The 20,917-nt window shown below is 38.6% G+C and overlaps 2 protein-coding genes across 5 annotated transcripts in view; one reads left to right on the top strand and one right to left on the bottom strand.

The window, feature by feature from the left end:
- The window catches only part of KIAA0895 (KIAA0895 ortholog), a 62,179-nt gene extending 45,028 nt beyond the window's left edge, over positions 1-17,151 (bottom strand). For 3 of the 4 annotated variants that reach the window (XM_032401776.1, XM_032401777.1, XM_032401778.1), the window contains exon 1: positions 2,446-2,764. In XM_032401776.1, the coding sequence (XP_032257667.1) occupies positions 2,446-2,470 (25 nt within the window). In that variant the 5' untranslated portion in view covers positions 2,471-2,764. Of the gene's footprint in view, positions 1-2,445; positions 2,765-11,432; positions 11,497-17,034 lie in introns of those variants that run through there. The other variant, XM_032401779.1, reaches the window with a different exon arrangement.
- ANLN (anillin actin binding protein) overlaps positions 17,018-20,917 on the top strand; it is a 49,206-nt gene continuing 45,306 nt past the window's right edge. The window contains exon 1 of the mRNA XM_032401774.1: positions 17,018-17,121. Coding sequence (XP_032257665.1) covers positions 17,104-17,121 — 18 coding nt within the window. The 5' untranslated portion in view covers positions 17,018-17,103. The remainder of the gene's footprint in view (positions 17,122-20,917) is intronic.

Genomic DNA, 20,917 nt, shown 5'->3' with positions numbered 1-20,917 from the left:
ATGTATATGAAGTGCTAAGAACAGTGCCAGCCTGTGGTAAGCAGCCTGTGTTAACTACCAGTATTGTTAAATTCAATATTATATTCAGCTCCTACAGAAATACTCCATGGGATAATATAAATGGGAAAGTAGTTAGAATCATTACATTTGGACTTCCAAGGTAAATTTAACAGTAATTGCATCTACATTCTAGAATCAACATTTTAGTGGCTTTAGTATAATAAACTATGTTTCAAAAGATATGAGAAGGCAAACAAAAACTTTTCTGATTTGATTCCATTTCAAACAGTATACATAGCATAGACATCTTATTTTACTTCCCCCGTCAGCAGTTCTACCAGGACATTATATTTAGATTATATTAAATTATGATTAATAAGTCAAAAGAAAGATATTATACAGAAAGAGATTTCAGAAGTATTTAATTGCTTCACTCCTGACATTAGAAACCACCAGAAGAACATGGGCTTCTTAGGTATCAATGAGTAGTGAGAGGATAGCAAGGGAAAAGGGGGGCATGTTTTCAGCTATACTCTCTTCATAAGTTTCTAGCTGTCCAAAATGGGTTTTCTAGTATGTTAGTGAAACTGCTTGTCATAGGGTTCTGAAACTACCATTTTAACTAGTCAAGTACTATATAAAAGAAATAAACTATTTTGAAAAATCACCTGATAAATTATTTTTAAAAGGGCTGTAAATTTGATGCTCTAGCTGCCTCAAATGCATGTTTTTTCTTACTGAACTATAGAAACTCACTGGGAAATTATCTATCTCAGGGTATGCAACACGCAGAGTTGGATTGATTTTTGCTGCTAAATTACAGAAATGGAGTTGAGACAAGAGGAAAGAGTCTACTGTTTCATAAAGCACCTCTCTTTAACTTCCACCTCCACCTACTGAAAAGGAGATCTACTTTCTGTTGCTGACTGGTTGGTCAGAATACCCACTTTCTAATACTACTATCATAATCGTATTCTCTCTCTACAATGATTGTTTTGTTTTGGGGAAATTATTTTAATTGATATTATTCTAAATCGTTGTCTAAAAACCTTCACTTTGACGGAATCAAACTATATTTTTCTCCAAGGCAGTGGTTTTTAGATGGGGAGGGGAGTTATTTTGCCCTCTAGGGAACACTTGACAATGTCTGGTGACATTTTGGTCGTCACAACTGTGTGTGTATGTTGGGGGGGTGCTAATGGCATCTAGTGAGTAGAGGCCAGGAGTACTGTTAAACATTCTACAATGCATAGGACAGCCCTCCACAGCAAAGAATTATCCATTAATTCAATGTTAATAGTGCAAAGCTGAGAGACCCTGCTCCAAAACAAAAAGAAGGTATGGTATTTTTGAGTAACTTTTTCAAATTTTTCATTGTAATTTAAGATGAAAAAATAGTGTCCACATCAAATTACATTTTAAAAAACTAATGTTAATTTAAGTTGCTTCTTAGATCTTGTGCTTCCTGTCAACATAAATAATAAGATAAAGTACAGTATCAGCTCCCTATTTTAAAAAACCGAACATGAAGTAAAACACCATAAAATTAAGACCACAAGTATTTTCATTGGAAAGGAATTCAGTTTAGAATTTAAAAACCGATAGGAAAAAAAATGGTCTGTTTGGTACTGCAATACCTGATAGTAAAAAATTCCAGCCTTATTGTGACACTAGCTTCAGGATTAGGCATTTCCCTTTACTCTGTTGTTCTTCATCATGATACTGGACTACCACGGACCCTGTCTTGCAGAAATGTTATACAGAATTGAATGCCAGGATAATGGCCAAGAAAAGCCTTCTAATATGTAATATAATATTTAAATGGTTAACATCCATACTTTTTTTTTAAATAAAAGGCAAGTAAACTTTCTGACCTGGGGTCTGAACACCTATTTCTTCAGGTTGGTATAATACATACTATAGAGTGACCTACTAATAATACAAACTGAAAACGTTCTCACTGACTTAAGAATTAAAGCATAGAGAGAAATAAACACTGTGTAAACACTCATATACAGGAATGTGTTCTTTTGCTTAGCTCTGATTTTTCTGAACATTCTAGAAAATTAGACGCCAGTACCGTATAGCACCTAATACGTTTTGAAATGAAATGTTTAGACAGCACATTTGTAGGGCCAGTAATGTGTATATCATAATTTACTTCCATAGATTCCATGGCACGTGCTTACTGATAATAAGCGACAAAAGGAAAAGGGACCGTTTTTTCTGTCTTCCCTCCGCTCATTTTCTCTGAGCACCGCCAGCGCGCCGCGCACTGTTCCCGGCGCCAGGTTGAGCGCCCGCGCCCCGCGCGGAACCCACATCCTACCGTTACCTCGGCCTCTGGGCGGTTGGGGCCCCGAGTCGCCCCACACCCGCCGCCAGCGGCCGGGAGGACGCTGGCCGCCCCTGCCAACCCAGGGGCCAGCCTTTCCCGGCACTCACCCGTCACGCGAATGGACTCCAGCATCGTCCCGCCGAGGCCGCGGGCGGCTGGCTGGCTCCACGGGCGCGGGGGGCGAGGGCCAGCGGGAACCGACCGGACCGCCTCTAGCCCAGAAGGCCCGGGCCTCAGAGGCGGGTCGCGGCGGGAGGCTGTTCTCCGTGACCTGGGGCAGGATAAAGCGGGTAAGGACAGACGAAGAACGTTCGGACACGGCTGTGAGAAGCGTTCCCTCCAGCCCGCAGGTGCCGGAAGGTACACACACCGACTCTACAGTAGGCAGCTGCGCTTAGAACCAGCCGCCGTGACGTTGCCGCTCCCCCGTTGCTAGGAAACGCTCCTCGCCGTCCTCGTGCGCTGCGCTTCACAGAGCCTGCGCGCCGCTTGGGGCGCTAGCGCGCCGGCGGCTACACTCGAAAGGACGTGAGAGAAAGGAGGGAAACTACAACTCCCGGCGTGCACAGCGTAGGCCCGTGTCTCCGGGGTCTGTGTGGGCTGGGTCCAGGGAGAGGCTTGGGTCTCCGGCCGCTGGTATACACGCATCTTGTCTGATAATTCCTATAGACGTTTGTGCCTTGTTCAAGACGGCTGAACACTGCGGGAACTTCACAAGAGAGAGGCGGTGTGACATGACCGCTCCAGCTGTGAATCGCAAAGCCAATCTTCTCCGCCCTTTAGTTAAGTTAAAAGGTTAGGAAAAGCTAAAACAACTTCAGGTTGAAAGGTGTTAATGAGCATCTTTATTATTTGAGGAAGCTCAAATACATTTATCAGTTGAGTATTCCAGCTTAATATCTTTAATAAAATACAAATTTTATTTTTTTAAATATTTTATTTATTTATTTGGGAGAGAGAGAGAGCACAGAGGGAGAATGAGAGGGAGAAGCAGGCTCCCCCCACGCAGGCTTGATCCCAGCAGTCTGGGATCATGACCTGAGCGGAAGGCAAGCGCTTAACCGACTGAGCCACGCAGGCGCCCCTAAAATACACATTTTAATTTATGACTGTGCAATTGATACCGCTGGATGTTGTCTTCAGTTTGTTATTCTGTGGAAAATGTAGAGACATTCAACATTTTTTGAGAGCCTGATGTGTGCAAGGTTCTGAGACAGGCCTGGAGGAAATAAGGTAAGAACTAAGTCTCCCCAAGCTTACAGTTTAGGATGAGCTCATAAGATAGTGTTGTCACTGTCAAATTTCTGAGCCACATTTTCTCTTTACCCTTCCTCAAGGTTGAGACAGGACACAGAAATCATTGAAATATGTTTTAAAAACTCAGGAACAAAAGTTATGTTAACATCATAATCTAGGAATGACAGAAAATGTGTGAGGATTTGTAACTTTTTGATCAGTTAGGAGGGAACAGTGGAAATTTAACTATCACAAATAGTAGAAAACCTTACATCGTATTCTGTCTGAAAATCCTGTGAATACTATCTTCAAAATATATCCAGAATCCAGCCACTTCTCACTATCACCACTGCCACCATCCTGTTTCAAGCCACCATCTCTTGTTGGCTTATAGCTGTAGCCTAAATGATCTCCATATTTCCACCCTTGCCCTCTTCACTTTATTCTCAAAATTCAGTGGCCAGTGTGATCCTGTTAAAAAGTCAGATGTCACTCTTCTGTGCAGAACACTTCAATGGCTTCCATTCTTACCTATGAGGTCCTTTATGACCTAGCCTCCTATCATCCCTTTGATCTCATGTCCCCCCACTCTCTGCCTTGGTCTCTTCCAGACACATTGGCCTCCTTGGTATTTCTCAACTATGCCAAGCACTGGTTCACTTCAAGGCCTTTGTAACTTGGGATTCCCCCTGCCTGGAATGCTTTTCCCCCCAGAGAGCCAAAGGACTAGCTCCTTCACCTCTTTCAGGATTTAATCCAAATGTCACTTCTCAGTGAGGCCTTTCCTGGCCACTCAATTTAAAATCCTACTTCTTTCTCAGATTTCCTACCCTACTTCTCTGTTTCATTTTTTCCCCCTTAGTACTGAACACTAATTTATCAAATATTTTACTGATTTGTCTCCATCCTTAGAATAAAATCTCCATAAGTGAAGTGATTTTTGCTTGTTCACTGCTATATTCCCAACATCTAGAATAGAGCCTGGCACACAGTAGGTACTCAATAAACATTTGTAAATTAATGAACAAGTAGACAGTAGAAAGTATGCATTTTCAATGATAACTCAAAGAAAATAGAATGATATAAAATGGCCATGTAAAGAAGGAATCTTCAGGTTAGAGCACTTGATAGAGTTTTGAGCAATGAATCCTTGCATTCATGAGGGCAGTTATTCCTGCAACATATGTCCTAAGGAAAATAGAAGGCTATAAATGAACCTTACATACCTATCTTCCTTACGTAACTAAAACTCTGAAATTTGCTTTCCAAGTTTGCTATAAAAATGCATCTATTACCACTGCAAATTTCTAGTTTTTAAAGTCACTGCAATTTAAGAATTATTTCTCAAAAAAAAAAAAAGAAAAAAAAAAGACTCCTAAAAGATGTTTCCAAGTCATATATTCAGCATTTATGTAAAGAATTTACTCAGAATGCTTTTACTAAAGCATACTTAATCATATTGTCCATTTTAATTATATTCTGAAGAAATCAAAATGTATTTATTTACATATAAGGCACTGGGCTTAGTGCTTTTAAAGTACATTATAAAACATGATATTTATCCCCAAGAAACTTATTGACTAGTTAGGAAAGGGTTTATACACACATACACACACACCAAAGTTAGAAAAGGATGTGCCCTAAAGATATACCTCCCTCTTCGACATTTCATTAAACTTAAGAATTCCAAAAATAAACAATTTGATGCCCCTGTAGTTAGATGCACCTAGAACATTATTTCATTATTTACTTTTAAAATTATGTTTATGGTCACCCTACCAATATTTCTTTGTGGATAATTTTGATTTCTAAATAATCCTTAGTGATAAGTGTTATTAAAGGTGCATATCAATTTAATCAAAGCATTTTGAAAAGATATTCCTTGTGTACTATTAGGCATTGAAGTACTCTTGCTAACAAATTTGTGAATACAAAGAGTTTATCTAATTTCTTACAAAACTAGTACTGTTATCAGCTCCTTTTACCATTCCTGCCTATGCAATTATTCATCCTCATTAAGCTTTGTACATCTGCTTTGTTAATTATTGATTTGTGCTATGCCTGCTTAGTATTTCCATTGGGTACAGCATCTGCAGCTGTCCACTTGGCTGCTTTTGAGTCACCATTGTTTTTACATATCCGCCAGAACAATGAACAATTCCATCTTTCTGAGAAACTTTTCTTTATATCCGTTTCTATATAAACCATTAATATTGAGACAAAAGAATTGATGTGATTATCAATTACTAGTCCATTTTCAAAGCACTGTTGTAAAATAAAGCTAAAAATTTATTAAAATTTATTAAAACTCCCTTTAATAATTTATATTTATCTTTAAGGATGCACCCTCCCTAAACTTAGGTTTTCCAATAGTAGCTAAGGATGCCATTGTAGTTATCCTACTACAACATTATATTTCATTTTACTTTTATGGTCATTTTTACATACACTACCAACATTATATTGTGGATCATTTTGATTACTGAATATCTTTAATGATGACTTCCATTCAATTTTAGATATGAAAAACAGAAAAATAGGAATTTTAATAGAAATTCTTTTTTGTGTGGTGGGATTTTTATGTTATGGAAAAAGAGCTTATATTTCTCTTATTTTATCAGTAACTTTTACATAGTTTACATAGTAAACTATTCATAATCCATGGAGTTTCTGAAAAAAAGTCAAAACATCTCTGTAATAAGAGGGGATCATTTTTTTGTTTTAGAAAACAGATCAACAACCTCCTTTTTAAAGACTTAAACACATTTATTTGATCATTTACTTTGAGGGAGTTGTGTAGTAAAGACTAAGAAAAAGGAAGAGAGAGATGGGGAAGACTGGAGAAGGCTGCTAATTAATAAGTATTGCTACTGCTAGTGGAAAGACAAATAATTACAATATTTCACCTTCTATAGAAAAGGTTCATATTGTTGAGGGCCGATCAAGTATACATTATGCTTGAAACTGAGAAAAAGTTTAATTTCTTAAGAAGTTATCTCAGTAGCTAAAAGGAATTAGAACGTTAAAATAATATTCACTTAAATTTTAGATAAGAATTTAAAAGAATGGGGGGAGGAGAAGGTTCGAGAAAATACTTTTGACTTTCCTTCCTGTTTATTGGAAACCATTTATAACATTCTATGTCATTGAAAATATATGAGTTGAGGAAAATTAATCTGCAGCAGTCTGCCATTATAAAAGAACAGAGCAACTCTACTTAAACACCCCATTCTAACAAACATTAACAGAAGCCTCAGGGCAAGCTGTAAACAATGTTCCTTGACTCATAAAAGAAAAAAAAATCCAAGGAATAGTTGGTTTCTGTGGCTTTTGAAAAAAAATTTTGAGTGACATTTGAATGCCTTCAGGATGTCTGTATTGAAAGAATGGAATGTTTTCAGTATGTCTTTTTCAGGAGAATGAAAAGCATTAAGTGGGAGACAAATCAAAGAATGCTTTGTGAAATCTCCTCTGCCTTTTAACCTCAATGAAAATAGAACAGCACAAAAATCCTGAGAAACACTGATTTTTTTGATAGGATGTTTTGTTGTAAATGATTGGGGGAGGAAGGATATTTTTTAATCAGACAAAAAAAAATTTCCTGTCTTAATTTTATTTTGAAAAGAACAAGATGTGCATTAGTTTACTCCTTCCACAGATTTGTTAAGTGCCTCCTATATACAAGGCAAAAAGATGAAGAAGATATGATACCTACCCTCAGAGAACTTACTGATAGTGCATACACACATATGTAAACATGATGTACACACATCAACCAGTCTTTGAGCACATACATCAAGGATGCTGTGGTGAGAGTCCCAGTTCTCTTAGAACATATGTTAAATGGGAGAAACAAACAAGGATCAAGTTAACCAAAGCATAATTACACATAGGTGCTATGAAGTACAGTAAATCAGGGAAGTATGCTAGATGGTGACTTGTCCTAGGCGGGGTCTGAAAAGGCCTCTTTGACAAAGAGACTTTTGAGCTGAGATCTGAAGGATAAGAGTCAGCCATAGTAAATTTGGCTGGGTGGGGGGTAGGGGGTTGGGGAGACAAGCATTCTAGGTGGAGGGGATTGTAAATGCAAAAGCCCTGAGATGGCAATGATCTTGACATGATCCTGGAACTACATGAAGGTCAGCATGATTGGAGTCCAGTGAGCTGGGGGAAGTGGTAGGAGAAAAGATCTCAGGGGTAGGTGGGGGCCAGCAAAAGGAATTTGGACTTTATTCGAAATGCAATCAGAAGCCACTGGTTGATTTTAAACAGGGCAGTGACATAATATGGCTTATTTGTTTTTAAAGATTGTACTGACTGTTCTGAGGACAATAGATAAGAGGGTGAGAATGGAAGTGGGGAAACCAGATAGGAGACTTATAGTGGGCCCAGTGAGGGTGATGATGGCTTAGGAGTGGAATAGGAGCTGTAGAGAGGAAAAGAAGTAGACAACCCAGCATATATTTAGAGGAGTTGATCAATAGGTTGAGTATGTGGGGAGGAGAGGAAAAGGAATTGAACATGACTCCCAGGTTTTTGGCTTGAGCAACTGAGTGGATAGTAGTATTATGTGTGGAAATGAAGAAGATGAGGGAAAAACAGGTTGAGTGGGGAATTCTATTTTGGTTATGTTAAGTTTAATATACCAGTTAGAAGTCCACGTCGATATTTCAAATAGGTGGTTGGATCATGCTAAATAAATAAATAAATCTGGGAGCCATCAGTATAAGGACAGTATTTTAAGTCAATGGGACTGATGAAATCACCCAGGGAGGGTGTATAGGTAGACAGGAGAGCTCAGGGTAGAATTTAGAGTTCTTAGCCATTTAGTTGTGGCGCAAAGGAGAAGGAGCCAACAAAGTCCTTTTCTCAAATATACATATATATACACACACATATGCGGAGTAATATATACATAACTATACAACTATATATATATATGTGTGTGATACGTGTGTTTTTTTCTGACCTGTTTAAGATTAGCTGGCAGACATGATGCCCTTTTACCCCTAAATACTTTAGATTATGCATATATATATGTAAATATGTGTATCTGTGTATGTGTACAGAGAGAGAGAGAAAGAGAGGGAATGAGAAGAAAGCGAATGTAGTAAAATGTTAATATATTAAGAATCTGGTTGAAAGACATCTGAATTCTATTTTTTTCTATGTGTATATGTATAAAACTTCGGCAACTTTCCTTTTTTCTTTTTTTTTTTAAGATTTTTTATTTATTTATTTGACAGACAGACAGCGAGAGAGGGAACACAAGCAGGGGGAGTGGGAGAGGGTGAAGCAGGCTTCCCGCGGAGCAAGGAGCCCGATGCGGGGCTGGATCCCAGGACCCTGGGATCATGACCTGAGCCGAAGGCAGATGCTCAACCATCTGAGCCACCCAGGCGCCCCATAAAACTTCTGCAACTTTTCTATAAGTCTGAAATCATATCAAAATAAAGTGGTGCAAATTGAGTACTAAGGTGGAAAATGAACTAGGTGGTGACCATTTGAGACATGATATTCAGCTGGCCTCATACAGATATACCCAAAGGTGCTATGAGGACATTTCAATAGCAGGATCAAGGTGAGAAAGCCATGGATGTAGCAGAGCAGGGTATGTTCAGGAAACAGCAAATAATTGAGAGTTTTCTATTAAGTTACTCTCCTTGGCATTAAACATTAAGCAAAGTGAGTAGTAAACTCATTTGCAGAAGTGTAAGAGAGTGGGATGGGAAACTGATAGAGAATTTAATAGGGACTCAAATGGATAAGAATGAAAGGATTCTGAGCAACATGAAACATTCAGTTAGTTGGGATAAATTTGAAATGGAATTAGCTCAATGCTCAGCAAGCCAAGAAAAATAGAAAAAAAATAGGTTAGAAATTGGCAAGTTAAATGCAACAAGGACAAGGGCCCAAGGAAAATGATATTGAAGTGGTTTCCCTTGGGGACTGGTTGGGTAGGGAACAGGTAAGACATAAAGGAGTGGGGCAGTGTTTGGGGGAGAGACTTGGAAAGGGCCAATAAGTTCTGGAAATCTGAGATTAGTCATAATCTTCTTGTTTCCTCCTGTACTATTTTAAGGGGCGGAATTAGGATCCTTACTAGCTCTTAAATTTTTTTTATTTTTTATTTATTTATTATTTTTTTAAAATTTTATTTATTTGACAGAGAGAGCGAGCACAAGCAGGGGGAGCTGTAGAGGGAGAGGGAGAAGCAGGCTTCCCGCTGAGCAGGGAGCCCGATGCGGGGCTCGATCCCAGGACCCTGGGATCATGACCTGAGCCGAAGGCAGACGCTTAACGACTGAGCCACCCAGGCACCCCTTAAATTTTTTTTAAACTCCCTTTTCTCTTACCCTCCTTTTCACAATAGATTGAACTACTTAGCACGTGGCCTCATAGAAAACGGCAAGGTGGGAGATCAGGGCTAATTTAGAGTACGGGCTATAACATTTTTAATGTGCCCAAAAGTTAAGAAAGGAGAATGGACTGAAGGTTAGGGTTAGGGGGGCTTGCAGGTTTAGCAAGAGTGAGCAGCAGTGGAGAAGAGGTAAGGATTTGAGATTACAATCAGGAGGCCAGTTTTTGGGTTTGAAATCTTAAGAGATGGAGCACTTCCAAATGTTGATTAGCATACAAGTATGGCCATACATGTGATGGCTGAGCAGAAGAGAGGAAAAGGTCAGTCTAGTGGGAAGCTTTGAGGAATGGTGAGGTCAGGGTGTAGGAGACTGTGGTCTCTGTGTTTATCAGCAAACATTTCTCGATGGCATGTTTCATGTCAGGCCTGAATGGTGCAGAGAAAGACCAGGATGGTGCCTGACTCCGAGAAGCAAGGAAGTGGGGAGTGAACGTGAATGTCACACATGCCAAAATTTGGAAGCATTAATGAGAGAGTAGAAGAAGCACGGTCTAAAAGTAGTATGTGAAGAGACGTTTTTGAAGTGTTTGGAAGATAAACAAGTTCATGACAAACATCAATGGAGTACAATGAATCTTCTTCTGACATCCATTTTAAGAAGATTTTATTTTTGATATCCAATAGAGAGACTTTGATGTTTAAGGAACATTGGCTTCTGCTCCTTTGTAATATTTAAGATCTGCTTTTCTTTAATATGGATCATTTTAAACATCTAAAAATAGGCTCTGTGAATATAGCTTAAAAAAAATCTAGGTATGGGGCGCCTGGGTGGCTCAGATGGTTAAGCGTCTGCCTTCAGCTCAGGTCATGATCCCAGCGTCCTGGAATTGAGCCCCGCATCGGGCTCCAGCCCCGCACTGGGCTCCCTGCTCAGCAGGGGGCCTGCTTCTCCCCCTCCCTCTGCTTCTCCCCCTGCTCATGTTCTCTCTCTATCTCTGTGTCTTGAATGAATAAATAAAAATATCTCTAAAAAAAAATTAGGTAGAAAAAGTAGTTATCAATATATAAATTATAGTGTGATAAGTACATAAAAGAATTGTTCCTCTTTATGAAAGGATTTGCTGTACTCCTTTAAATATGAATTCTCTTAATACCCTTACTCACCACTTGAGAAAGTAAAAAGGAAATTAAAGCTGTATAGATTTTGAAAATAGTATGACTGTAGTTACATTGAGTTTTAAGAACAATACAGTATGTTCAGAAAGCACAATTTGTTTTCCCTCACTCTGGAATATGAAACGTTTTCATTGATTAAATTAGAAAAGAAAAAAATCTGATGCTAAGAACCATTAAAATGTGATGCTAGGGACCATTAATAGCAGAGATCGTAACAAATAAAACAACCCTTTTCCGTAACATGTATAGAACATTCTTTGATGGTTCTTATTTCTTCATTATAATAAATGTGTAAAAGAAGTGGCCCTTCAGCCAGATAACCTGAAGTAGAGAATTTCACTTTAATCCTTCTTGCCATTGCCTTGTGGTTAGACCTTGGCCTTTTCTCTTCCTGTAAAAATAAGAATATTTACATCATTGTATTATTTTGTGAATGAAATGAGTGCGAATGTATTTTGAAAAATTAACTGTAAATATATAACATTTGGAGTGTCTTTATTGAGTAAATGCTTTCCAATGCTTGTTTTTAGCCCTCCATCAATTTTATCTGTGAAAGATATGATTATTATTTCCTTTGTTGAAAAGGAAGTCTCTTAGAAAGAGCAAATACTCATTTATAAGTGTCACCTTTAATCTACATAGCCTTGATTCTATTCTTAAGTTAATGTAATAAGCTGTGGTCTTTATCTAAATAACTTGAGAGGTTGCGATTTTCATTTAAAAAACAGGGAAGATAGTTCTAATGACTTTTAGAATCTTAACATCATTTAAGCCAAACTGCATAGTCTAACTACTAATAATCATGTGATTACAGCATACATTTCTTTTCAATAGTTAAAAAAGAACTTTTTTTTAAGAAAGCAATTCCAAGAGCAAAGCATGGTTGCCATTTTTCAGGCCTTTGGATGTAGCTCGAGGGCACATTTACATAATTATTGTGTCTTTGGTGATCCAAATAAATAAATTAATTGAAATGTCTAAATTATAAACAGTCTAGGATTTGAAGTCAGACAGATCTGGTTCAAATTATTAGGTGATGGTCTGATCACTTAGCCTCTTTGTATCTCAGTTTCCCTATCTCTAAAATAGGAATAATACTTGGGGCGCCTGGGTGGCTCAGTCGTTAAGCATCTGCTTTCAGCTCAGGTCATGATCCCAGGGTCCTGGGATCGAGCCCCGCATTGGGCTCCCTGCTCCGCGGGAAGCCTGCTTCTCCCTCTCCCACTCCCCCTGCTTGTGTTCCCTCTCTCGCTGTCTCTCTGTCAAATAAATGAATAAAATCTTTAAAAATAAATAAATAAATAAAATAGGAATAATACTTATTTTATACTCATTCATTCAATAAACTTCTACTGAACTTATGTTCCCAGAAGGTGCTGGGTTACAGCTATAAATAAGACCTGTTCTTGCCATTCCATAGCTTACACTCTAGTAGGAGAGACAGATAATAAACATAAATACATAACAAAACTAATTCCACATAGGGACGCCTGGGTGGCTCAGTCGGTTGAGCGTCTGCCTTGGGCTCAGGTCACGATCCCAGGGTCCGGGGATCAAGTCCCACGTGGGGCTCCCTGCTCAGCGGGGAGCCTGCTTCTCCCTCTGCCTGCCGCTCCCCCTGCTTGTGCTCTCCCTCTCTTTCTCCCTGACAAATGAATAAATAAAATCTTAAAAAAAAAAAATTCCACATAAGTGGTAAATGCAATGAAGAAAATAAATCAGCGTAATAGGATGGAAAGTGACTGGGAGAGGGGGCAGAGAGGAAGGGTGTGGCCACCCAAACAGGGAAGTCTTCTTTGAGGAGGTAGTATGTTCCAGCTCACACTCAATTAATGAGGAGCCAGACATGGGTAGATCTAGAGGAGAAGCATCTAGGAGGTGGAAAATGCTTGAAGAAAAAAGGAATTTAGTCTTTTTTTGTCCAGAAAAAAAGCCTATGAGGCTGGAGCCTAGTGAAAAAAAGGGAGAGTACTGTAGAGGAAAACAGAGTCCAGATCATTTAGGGCCTTGTAGATATGATAAAGAATTTGGAAATTATTCTAATTGCAATTAAAGACATGAACTAGCTCTGAATAAGGAATTGACACTGCTTAATTTACATTTTAAAAAGATCCTTCTCTATAAATAAATTACCAAAACTAGTAAGATAGTTGAGTAGGTTTACAATAATCAATTATGTTCCTACATACCAGTGATGATTTAAAAATAAATAAAAAGATATCATATGTAAAAAGTAGCAACAACAACAAAAGTACAAAGGAATAAATCAGTTTAAAGATTTGTAGGGAAGCACATTATAAACATTTTTGGAAAATACTGAAGTAGGCCTAAATTAATGAAGATCTACCATGTTCACAAATGGAAAGGCTCAATGTCACAAAGACATCAATTCTCTCCAAATTATGTGATAAATTTAGTACAATTCCAATAAAAATCTCAAGAGGATTTTTTTTCTTGTGTAGTTTGACAATCTGACCGTAAATTGTAAAAACAGGGAGCCAAATGAGCCAAGTCAATTAGCCAAGTCAATTTAATTTTTAACTTGCCTACCAGGTATCAATACTTATAATTAAGACAGTTTAATATTGGGAGAATAGACAAACGAACCACTAGAATAGAATAAAGAGCTCCAAAATAGACCTCCATATACATAAAAAGTTGATATATTACAAAAGTGGCATTACAGGTCAGTGGGGAAAGAATGGACAAAAAAGTGCTGCTCAGACATTTGGTTATCCAAATAAAAAAAAAATCAAACCAGATAATTTAAAGACAAAATGATGAAAACAATACATTTTAGTAGAAAATATGGGAGAACATCTTTATAACCTCAGAGTAGGGAAAGATTTCTTGAAACTTAAAAAGCACAATTCCTAAAGGAAAATATACATATATCTAATTACATTAATATTAAACATTTCTCTACATCCAAGACATCCTAAGGTGAAAAGATAAACCATAAACTAAGAAAAGATAATTACAAGCTAAAAATAGTTATTTTTCCAGAAAATACTAAACAAACAACAAAAAGCCTATGAATCAATAAGAAAAAACTAAGTAACTGCATGGAAAAATAGGCGAAGCATATAGAGTTGAAATTCGCAGAAAAGGAAAACTGAAAGACCAATAATCACATGAAAGTAATGCTCAAGTTCAGGAGTAAGAGAAGTGCACCCAGACAGGAATGGCAAAATCTAAATAAAGTATCCACGTGTTAGGGAGGCCCTGAAGTAGCAGGCATGCTCATGTACTGCTGACTGAAGTAAAAATTGTGACAATCATTTTGAAGATTAAATTTATTTTTAATATCTGGCTATAATATTGAAATATATTTATCAAAGTAATTCCTAGGTACATTACTGTAGATAAAATTTTGCATGTGTATAAAGGAGACATAAAAAAATTTATAGTATCACGGAATCTTTGGAATGAAATATTGTTAATGAGCTAAACATCCATTAACAGGATAGTAGATACATAAATTGCAAGTATATTCATACAATATAATATAGCCCTGAAAATGAAGGAAATACAGCTATTAGTGAGGATGAATCTCATGAAAAGAATATGGAGCAGAAAAATAAACAATTGCGGAAAGATACATATAGTAAAGAAATTTTATGTAGATCACAACACATTGTTAGGGATATATATGTAGATGTAATGAAAGTACATAAATTTCATGGGGATGATAAACATTAAAATCAGGATAGTTTTACCCCTGGGGAGCAGAAGGTGAATGGAATTAAGAAGGGACACACAGGAGACTTCAAGTATAAAATTATATATCTCTTTAAGCTAGGTGGTGTGTACATGGTCATGTTTTATTCATTACTTTTTTGTAAACTGGAAATATAATACAAGTTTTAAAAGGAGAAAAGTTAATTCCAGTTTATAAACTGAAGAATGAAGTACCAGGGGTAAGAATGGAGAAAAGGAGACATGTTAGGGTGACAATGGCTGTACTCCAGGAAGAGTAGACTTGAGTATCTAGCACAGTTTCTGGCAGCTGGGAGGTGTTTAACATATTGTAGCTACTGTTTTGGCAGTTGCTATCATCTTCACCGTCATCATTATCAGTGTGAAGACCAAAGACATAAGGGGATTATGAAAGAAGATAAACTAAATATTTGGAGTAGTTATACTGCACTATGTGCTTTATGTATCTCTTTTAGTCTTGACTAGAACCTGGTTATAAAGAATCTAAGGCTCACAGAAGCCAAAGTGGGAAGGCACACTGACTACATAAATTTCTAACGACTTATTTTCCAGTGCTGTTTAAAACACTCTCCTCGCTCCCCTCCAACACACATACACACACCTTTCCTGTCTAGCAGTGAAAAAAATGCAAACATCGTTTCCTCTTTGGTTCATAAGTAGCATATTTTGAGTTAAATATTAATAATTTGATACACCAAACACTTGAGTAGTGGCTTATTACAGAATACTTCTGGTTCTGTTTCAGTTTTTCATCTGATCCTCCTAACAACTCTGAAGAATGCAGGGCAGTTGATGGTTCCTGTTTTATAGATGAGTAAACTAAAATCCAGAGAAGTCAAACCATAAGTTGCTAACTTGGTGACTATGAACTTCATGAAATTCTGTGTCAAATACTTTATGATTAAATGGGCGTTTTTCTAGGTAGAGGGTCAGCTTTAACTATATTTTCAAAAGGTTTTAAAAATAGTGGATTAAATGATTTGCCTAAGGTCACACGGTCCTTGTGGAGCCAAAATCCCAAGCAATTTCTTCCTACTCCACACTCAGAATTCTTTTTATTACAACCTATAGCATCAAAATTCAAATTAAAGATATTATTAGTGAAATACTTTTTGTAATGTCTACTGAATGCTAGGATGGAAAGGTTATTAAATATACCAAAACATCTTACTTGGGAGAAATAGTTTTGGTTTGTTCAGCCGTTAGGCAGTCACTCCTTAATCTACATGGTGTTGCTTTTCAGCTGAACAAGTCAAGAACTGTTGTCTCTACAAGCCCTAGCACACACCTGCTGAAGAAAGGAATCTGATACAGTAATTACATAATGTATTTTACAATTCTGAGTAATCTGTAAAGAACAATCGTGAGACACAGCTGATCTCGTGATGGAAAGAGGACCATGAGCTGAGAATGGAATTTTCATTTCTCCTGGACAAGAGTTATTTGTCTCAGGGTCTCCCCGCTCTCGGCTGTAAAAGCATCAAGGTGGATGGCTTCTTAATCTTTCCAGCTCTAACACTGTATAAATTTGGATGGGATTTAAAATAGAAAGGCACCACAGGAGTTTTGTGTATGAACTTTTCACACAGTCTGTTAAGGTTATAGCCTTATCTTCCCAATGAGAAAGGTATCTAGCGCCCGAGGTGGGTCATTAGCCCCAATTATCCGGGGACCCACACTAGAGAAGCCCCTCGTGAGGGTCAAGCCCGCAGTCCCCATTAGGGCGACGCAGGGGCGGGCGGAAAGCTACAGAAGCCACCAGGCCAGTGGGATTTCAAACACAAGGGCTGTTAATCCTGTATTAAGGAATGACGGAAGGCGGTAAGGTTCCAAGGGATCAGCTTAAACAGGCGAGCGCTGGGGTGGGGCTTCGGGCCCCGAGGCGCCTGGAGCGCCGGGAGCGCCGCACCTCCGCCGCATCCCGGCCTCCGGAGCTGGGGTGTGACCGACAGGAGGCCAGCTACCCAGGGGAACCACCGCGGCCCGGCACGGCCACGTGACCGAGAGCCGGGGCGGGCAGAGGCGTGTCCCGCTCCGCCCCGCGCGCAGGCGCGCTGTACAGGCGCTGAAATTCAAATTTGAACGGCCGCAGGAGGCCGAATCTGATACTGGAGGCTGAGGGGTAGAGGCGAGTAGTTTGGGAGAGTCCTCCCCGCCCCGGCCTTCTGGTTTTCTCCAAGTGACACACTGAACCGAAACTCACTTCTTTTCTTTTTCTGAATTTGAACCACCGTTTCCGTCGTCTTGCAATCGACACGCGAAGTCCGGGGCGATGGACCCGTTTACCGAGGTGAGAAAACTTGCGGGCGCAGCCTGCCATCGCCACTGTCGGCCCCTACCCTAACCTTTCCCACCTTCCGTCGACCTCTGGGCCCACCGGGCGGAGGGCGCGTGCGCGCGCCTGCGCAGCGTGTGGGTGCGGGGGGTCCGCCTGGGAGAGCCGTAGGGGAGAAGGGGGTGGGGGGAGGACGCAGCCGGCTCCGCGGCTGCGGTGGGTCCGCTGCTTACGTATTGCGGTCCTGCAGTGGGAGCTCAGGGAGGAAAGTTTTGAGTCTGTCCTAAAGGGCGGTAGCGAAAAGCCTGCTGTCAGCCCCGATTACTGTAACGCCCCTCTGTAGTGGAGCCCTGTCCTTTCCGAGGGGGAGGTTGGGGCCTGGCGGAACTGATCCTGCTGGAAGTGAAAGCGGGGATAAGGGGTAGGGTGGAGTCGGGTGCTTGAATGACTCAGTGCTGTGTGCAGCCGCCGCCTGCAAATGGAATGTGATTTGCGGGGTTCATGCGGCCCGCAGAATGCTATGCATTTAAAAGATGCTGTTAACGAAATGACAGCAAAACGTTAAAATAAGCCAATACCCGAAACCATTGCATCCGTTCCTACAGAGTCAATGGTTTCTTCAGATTTGATTACTCAGTTAAGTAGGGAAGAAGTTTCATCCCCGGGATTGACACTTGAATGGAAAGGAAACAGTGCTAGCCGAATATATACAAACAAAATTAAAAGCCGACAATTTAAAGAAGCAGAGTAAAGAAATAGTAAACCTCTTTGTGTGTGTTTATGGAGCATAACATTACAGCAATGCTTGTCTTTTGTCCTTTGGAAATTGAATGTGGATTAATTGCGTCATTGTGTCAATTATTTCTCTATCCTTGGGCAGTCTTGTTGAGAATGTACATGGACATACTCAGGAGTTTTCGTGTTGTCAGTTGTCCACTTCCTTTTCTTCCAGGACAGTTCCTGTTTCTTTAGGTTGTTGTGCAAGTTTCAAACTGTTATTTCTTGAGTTGTTGCAAAGTGGGCCTAAAAATGTCTCTACACTAGATTCAAAAACTTAAATGCTATGGAGACTTTCCTCCCTGAGCTCCCACTGCAGGACCGCAATACGTTTCTACTCTTTTTTGGGAGATGTAGTTACAATTCCATAAGTTTAAGATGCTAAAAGTTTCAGCAGTTACAGTTTACTTGTATTCAAACATAAGACTATTTATTTTTGTTTCAAATTCTCAATCTTTTAGGGGAAAACATTAATTTGTTAACCTTACTTAAGGATTCTGACAGAAAACCCAGAACACATTTTTGTATTAGCTTTAAGGAATAGGGGTGATCGTGCACCAAATATTTTACACATACTTTGAAGTTAAAAAGGATATTTCATGTTACTAAGCTAGGATAAGAGTCCTTAAAACATTAGCCCTATGTGTCCCAAATGTTCTTTTTATTCTCCTAAGTGGCTGACAGGAACAAAGCATTTTGAAAGTTGGCTGAAAATTGTATTTCATTTTACTTGAAAATACCATTCCGAAGCTAGTACAAATCTCAGCTGAAAGAAACTTTTGTTTGAAAGAAAGCTTTCGCTTTACAGTGTGCTCAGAAACATGTACGGTTTACATTATAAAAAGTTAGATCGGTTGCAGTTGGAATAAACGGCTTTGACATCTTTTCCTTAATTGGTAATGAGTGAACTATTTGAATTGGTTCCAATGACCAGGTGCTTAATTATAGCATTCATAACATTTTTGCACACGGAAGTGGACTGGTACAGTTCTTTGTCTTAAAGGACTGAAAATAAAGTGATTTTCTCAACCAGAGTTCCTTATCAGAACCACAGAAAATGATTTGAGAGACTATTTTGTTAATTTTCCCAGAGGTGATTCATAACCATGCCATCCTACAAGCATAGCAGAGATGTTAATTCATTACATTAATGTCAGGGCATTAGGGCTAATTCTCTTGGTAACTCCAGTTGAGAAAGCTACAACCATCCTACACTCTCTTCCTCAAACGAGGCTGTTGTGCATTGCTTCTCCTCCTGCTGACACTGGTGTTTTCTGGCACACTCTTCTCTCCCTGCCCCTGCTGCTTGGCAAACTGATTTAACCACCAGCTCACACTCTGATTTCCCTTCCTCAGAGGGCGGATCACCTTTCACAGTGCTCCTCTCACTTGCATTTACTTGTTGAATATACTTTCTGCCAGATTGTCAGCTTTATGAATGCAGGCCTGTTCTTTCGTATTCAGAGAGATGTTTCCCTAACATCAAGCACATCCAATAACATTCTGCTGAAATAATAAAGAAAAGAGCCATTTGGTGCAAATTACTTTACAAACAAATAATTATATACAACAGTAACTGTTAGAACATTTTTGCCATGTTCTTTCCTTTATTGTAGAAAATTTCAAATTCTCAAGTATAACAACTCCTCATGGACTCATCACCCAGCAACAACATGTGGCCATATTGTTTCACTGTATTCCCCTCCAATCCCTCCCACTGAATTATTTGGAAGCAAATTGTAGAGATCATATAATTTCAGTATTTATCATTAAGCACTTGAAAAAAATCATAGTGCTGTTATCACACCTAAGAATTTAAGAGCAATTTCTTAATATCATCAAATATTCTGTCAATGTTCAGATTTCCTTAAGTGTCTCATGTTTTTGCAATTTGTTTGAATAAGGATCTAGACAAGGTCCACAGGGCAGTGTCTTTCTATATTCTTCCTGGACCAACCAGAAATAAAAAAGCCATCTTGATTCATGGACAAACAAGCAAGTTAAGGCAGATGTTTATTATTATGATCAGCTGATAACATTTAAAAAGTTATGTTAATATGAAGTTAGTTCTCCTGACAAAAAGTTCTTAAAAAGAACAATTGGATTTAGTCAAAAAACAGTTTGGTGTGAAGCCCAATGCAGGGCTTGAACTCATGACCTTGAACTGAGATCAAGAGTCCGATGCTTAACGGACTGAGCCATTTAAAAGACAGTTTATAGCAAACTGATTAAGAGCCCAAACTCTGGAGCCTGATTTTTGAATCTTGCCTTGCCATTTCTTTCTTTTTATTTTTAATCTTTTTTAAAGATTTTATTTATTTGAGAGAGAGAGTCTGAGACTGAGAATGTCATAGGGCACCCCAGAGCTAGGTGTGCCTTAAGTTAGAGCTTTCTGTGTAGGATCCTTAAAAAAGCCACAATTAAAATAGTCTGTAAAACATCTTCTCTTGTGCAATAAATAAACATGCTGTTATTGTTTTGAATGGAGTTTCTCTTATTTTTGAGAATTAAATGAAACTCTCTGTATTGACCTGGGAAAGAATGCTGCTAGAGCATATTGAAAATAATAATTTATATTGAGTGTACTTTGTTTAAGAAGGTAGGGAAATCAGTAATACCTCGTAGAAAGATTTCTATCAGAAATGATTTCAGGTGTGTATGTGGCAGAAATTGCTTAAGGACTAAAGCTTCATTTATTTTAGATTCATCCATGTGGAATGTCTTATTTCCCAGTTACGTTATTGTAGTTTTTTTTTATGCCTCTATTATTTAAAGAAGGAGGTGTGATATTTGAAGGAATGTACCTTATAAAGAACCCTTGAATTCCTGATGCATTTTTGTAGAGACTTAGATTTATTGAACTGTTGAGTTTATGTTCCTTAGATATATAATTTCTTTTAAATTAATCTTTAGTTCTTATTTTATAGACTAGGGAACTTTTGCTTATCTGTTTCAATTTTTTTTTAAATTTTGAAATCTTTGAATCTAATATAGACAATAGAGTACTTGTGTATGTTTGAATGGCAAAGCCACA

This window comes from Phoca vitulina, unplaced genomic scaffold, assembly GCF_004348235.1.
Source record: "Phoca vitulina isolate PV1807 unplaced genomic scaffold, GSC_HSeal_1.0 scaffold4, whole genome shotgun sequence".
NCBI lineage: Eukaryota > Metazoa > Chordata > Mammalia > Carnivora > Phocidae > Phoca > Phoca vitulina.
This window is presented reverse-complemented; position numbering and strand designations above follow the sequence as displayed.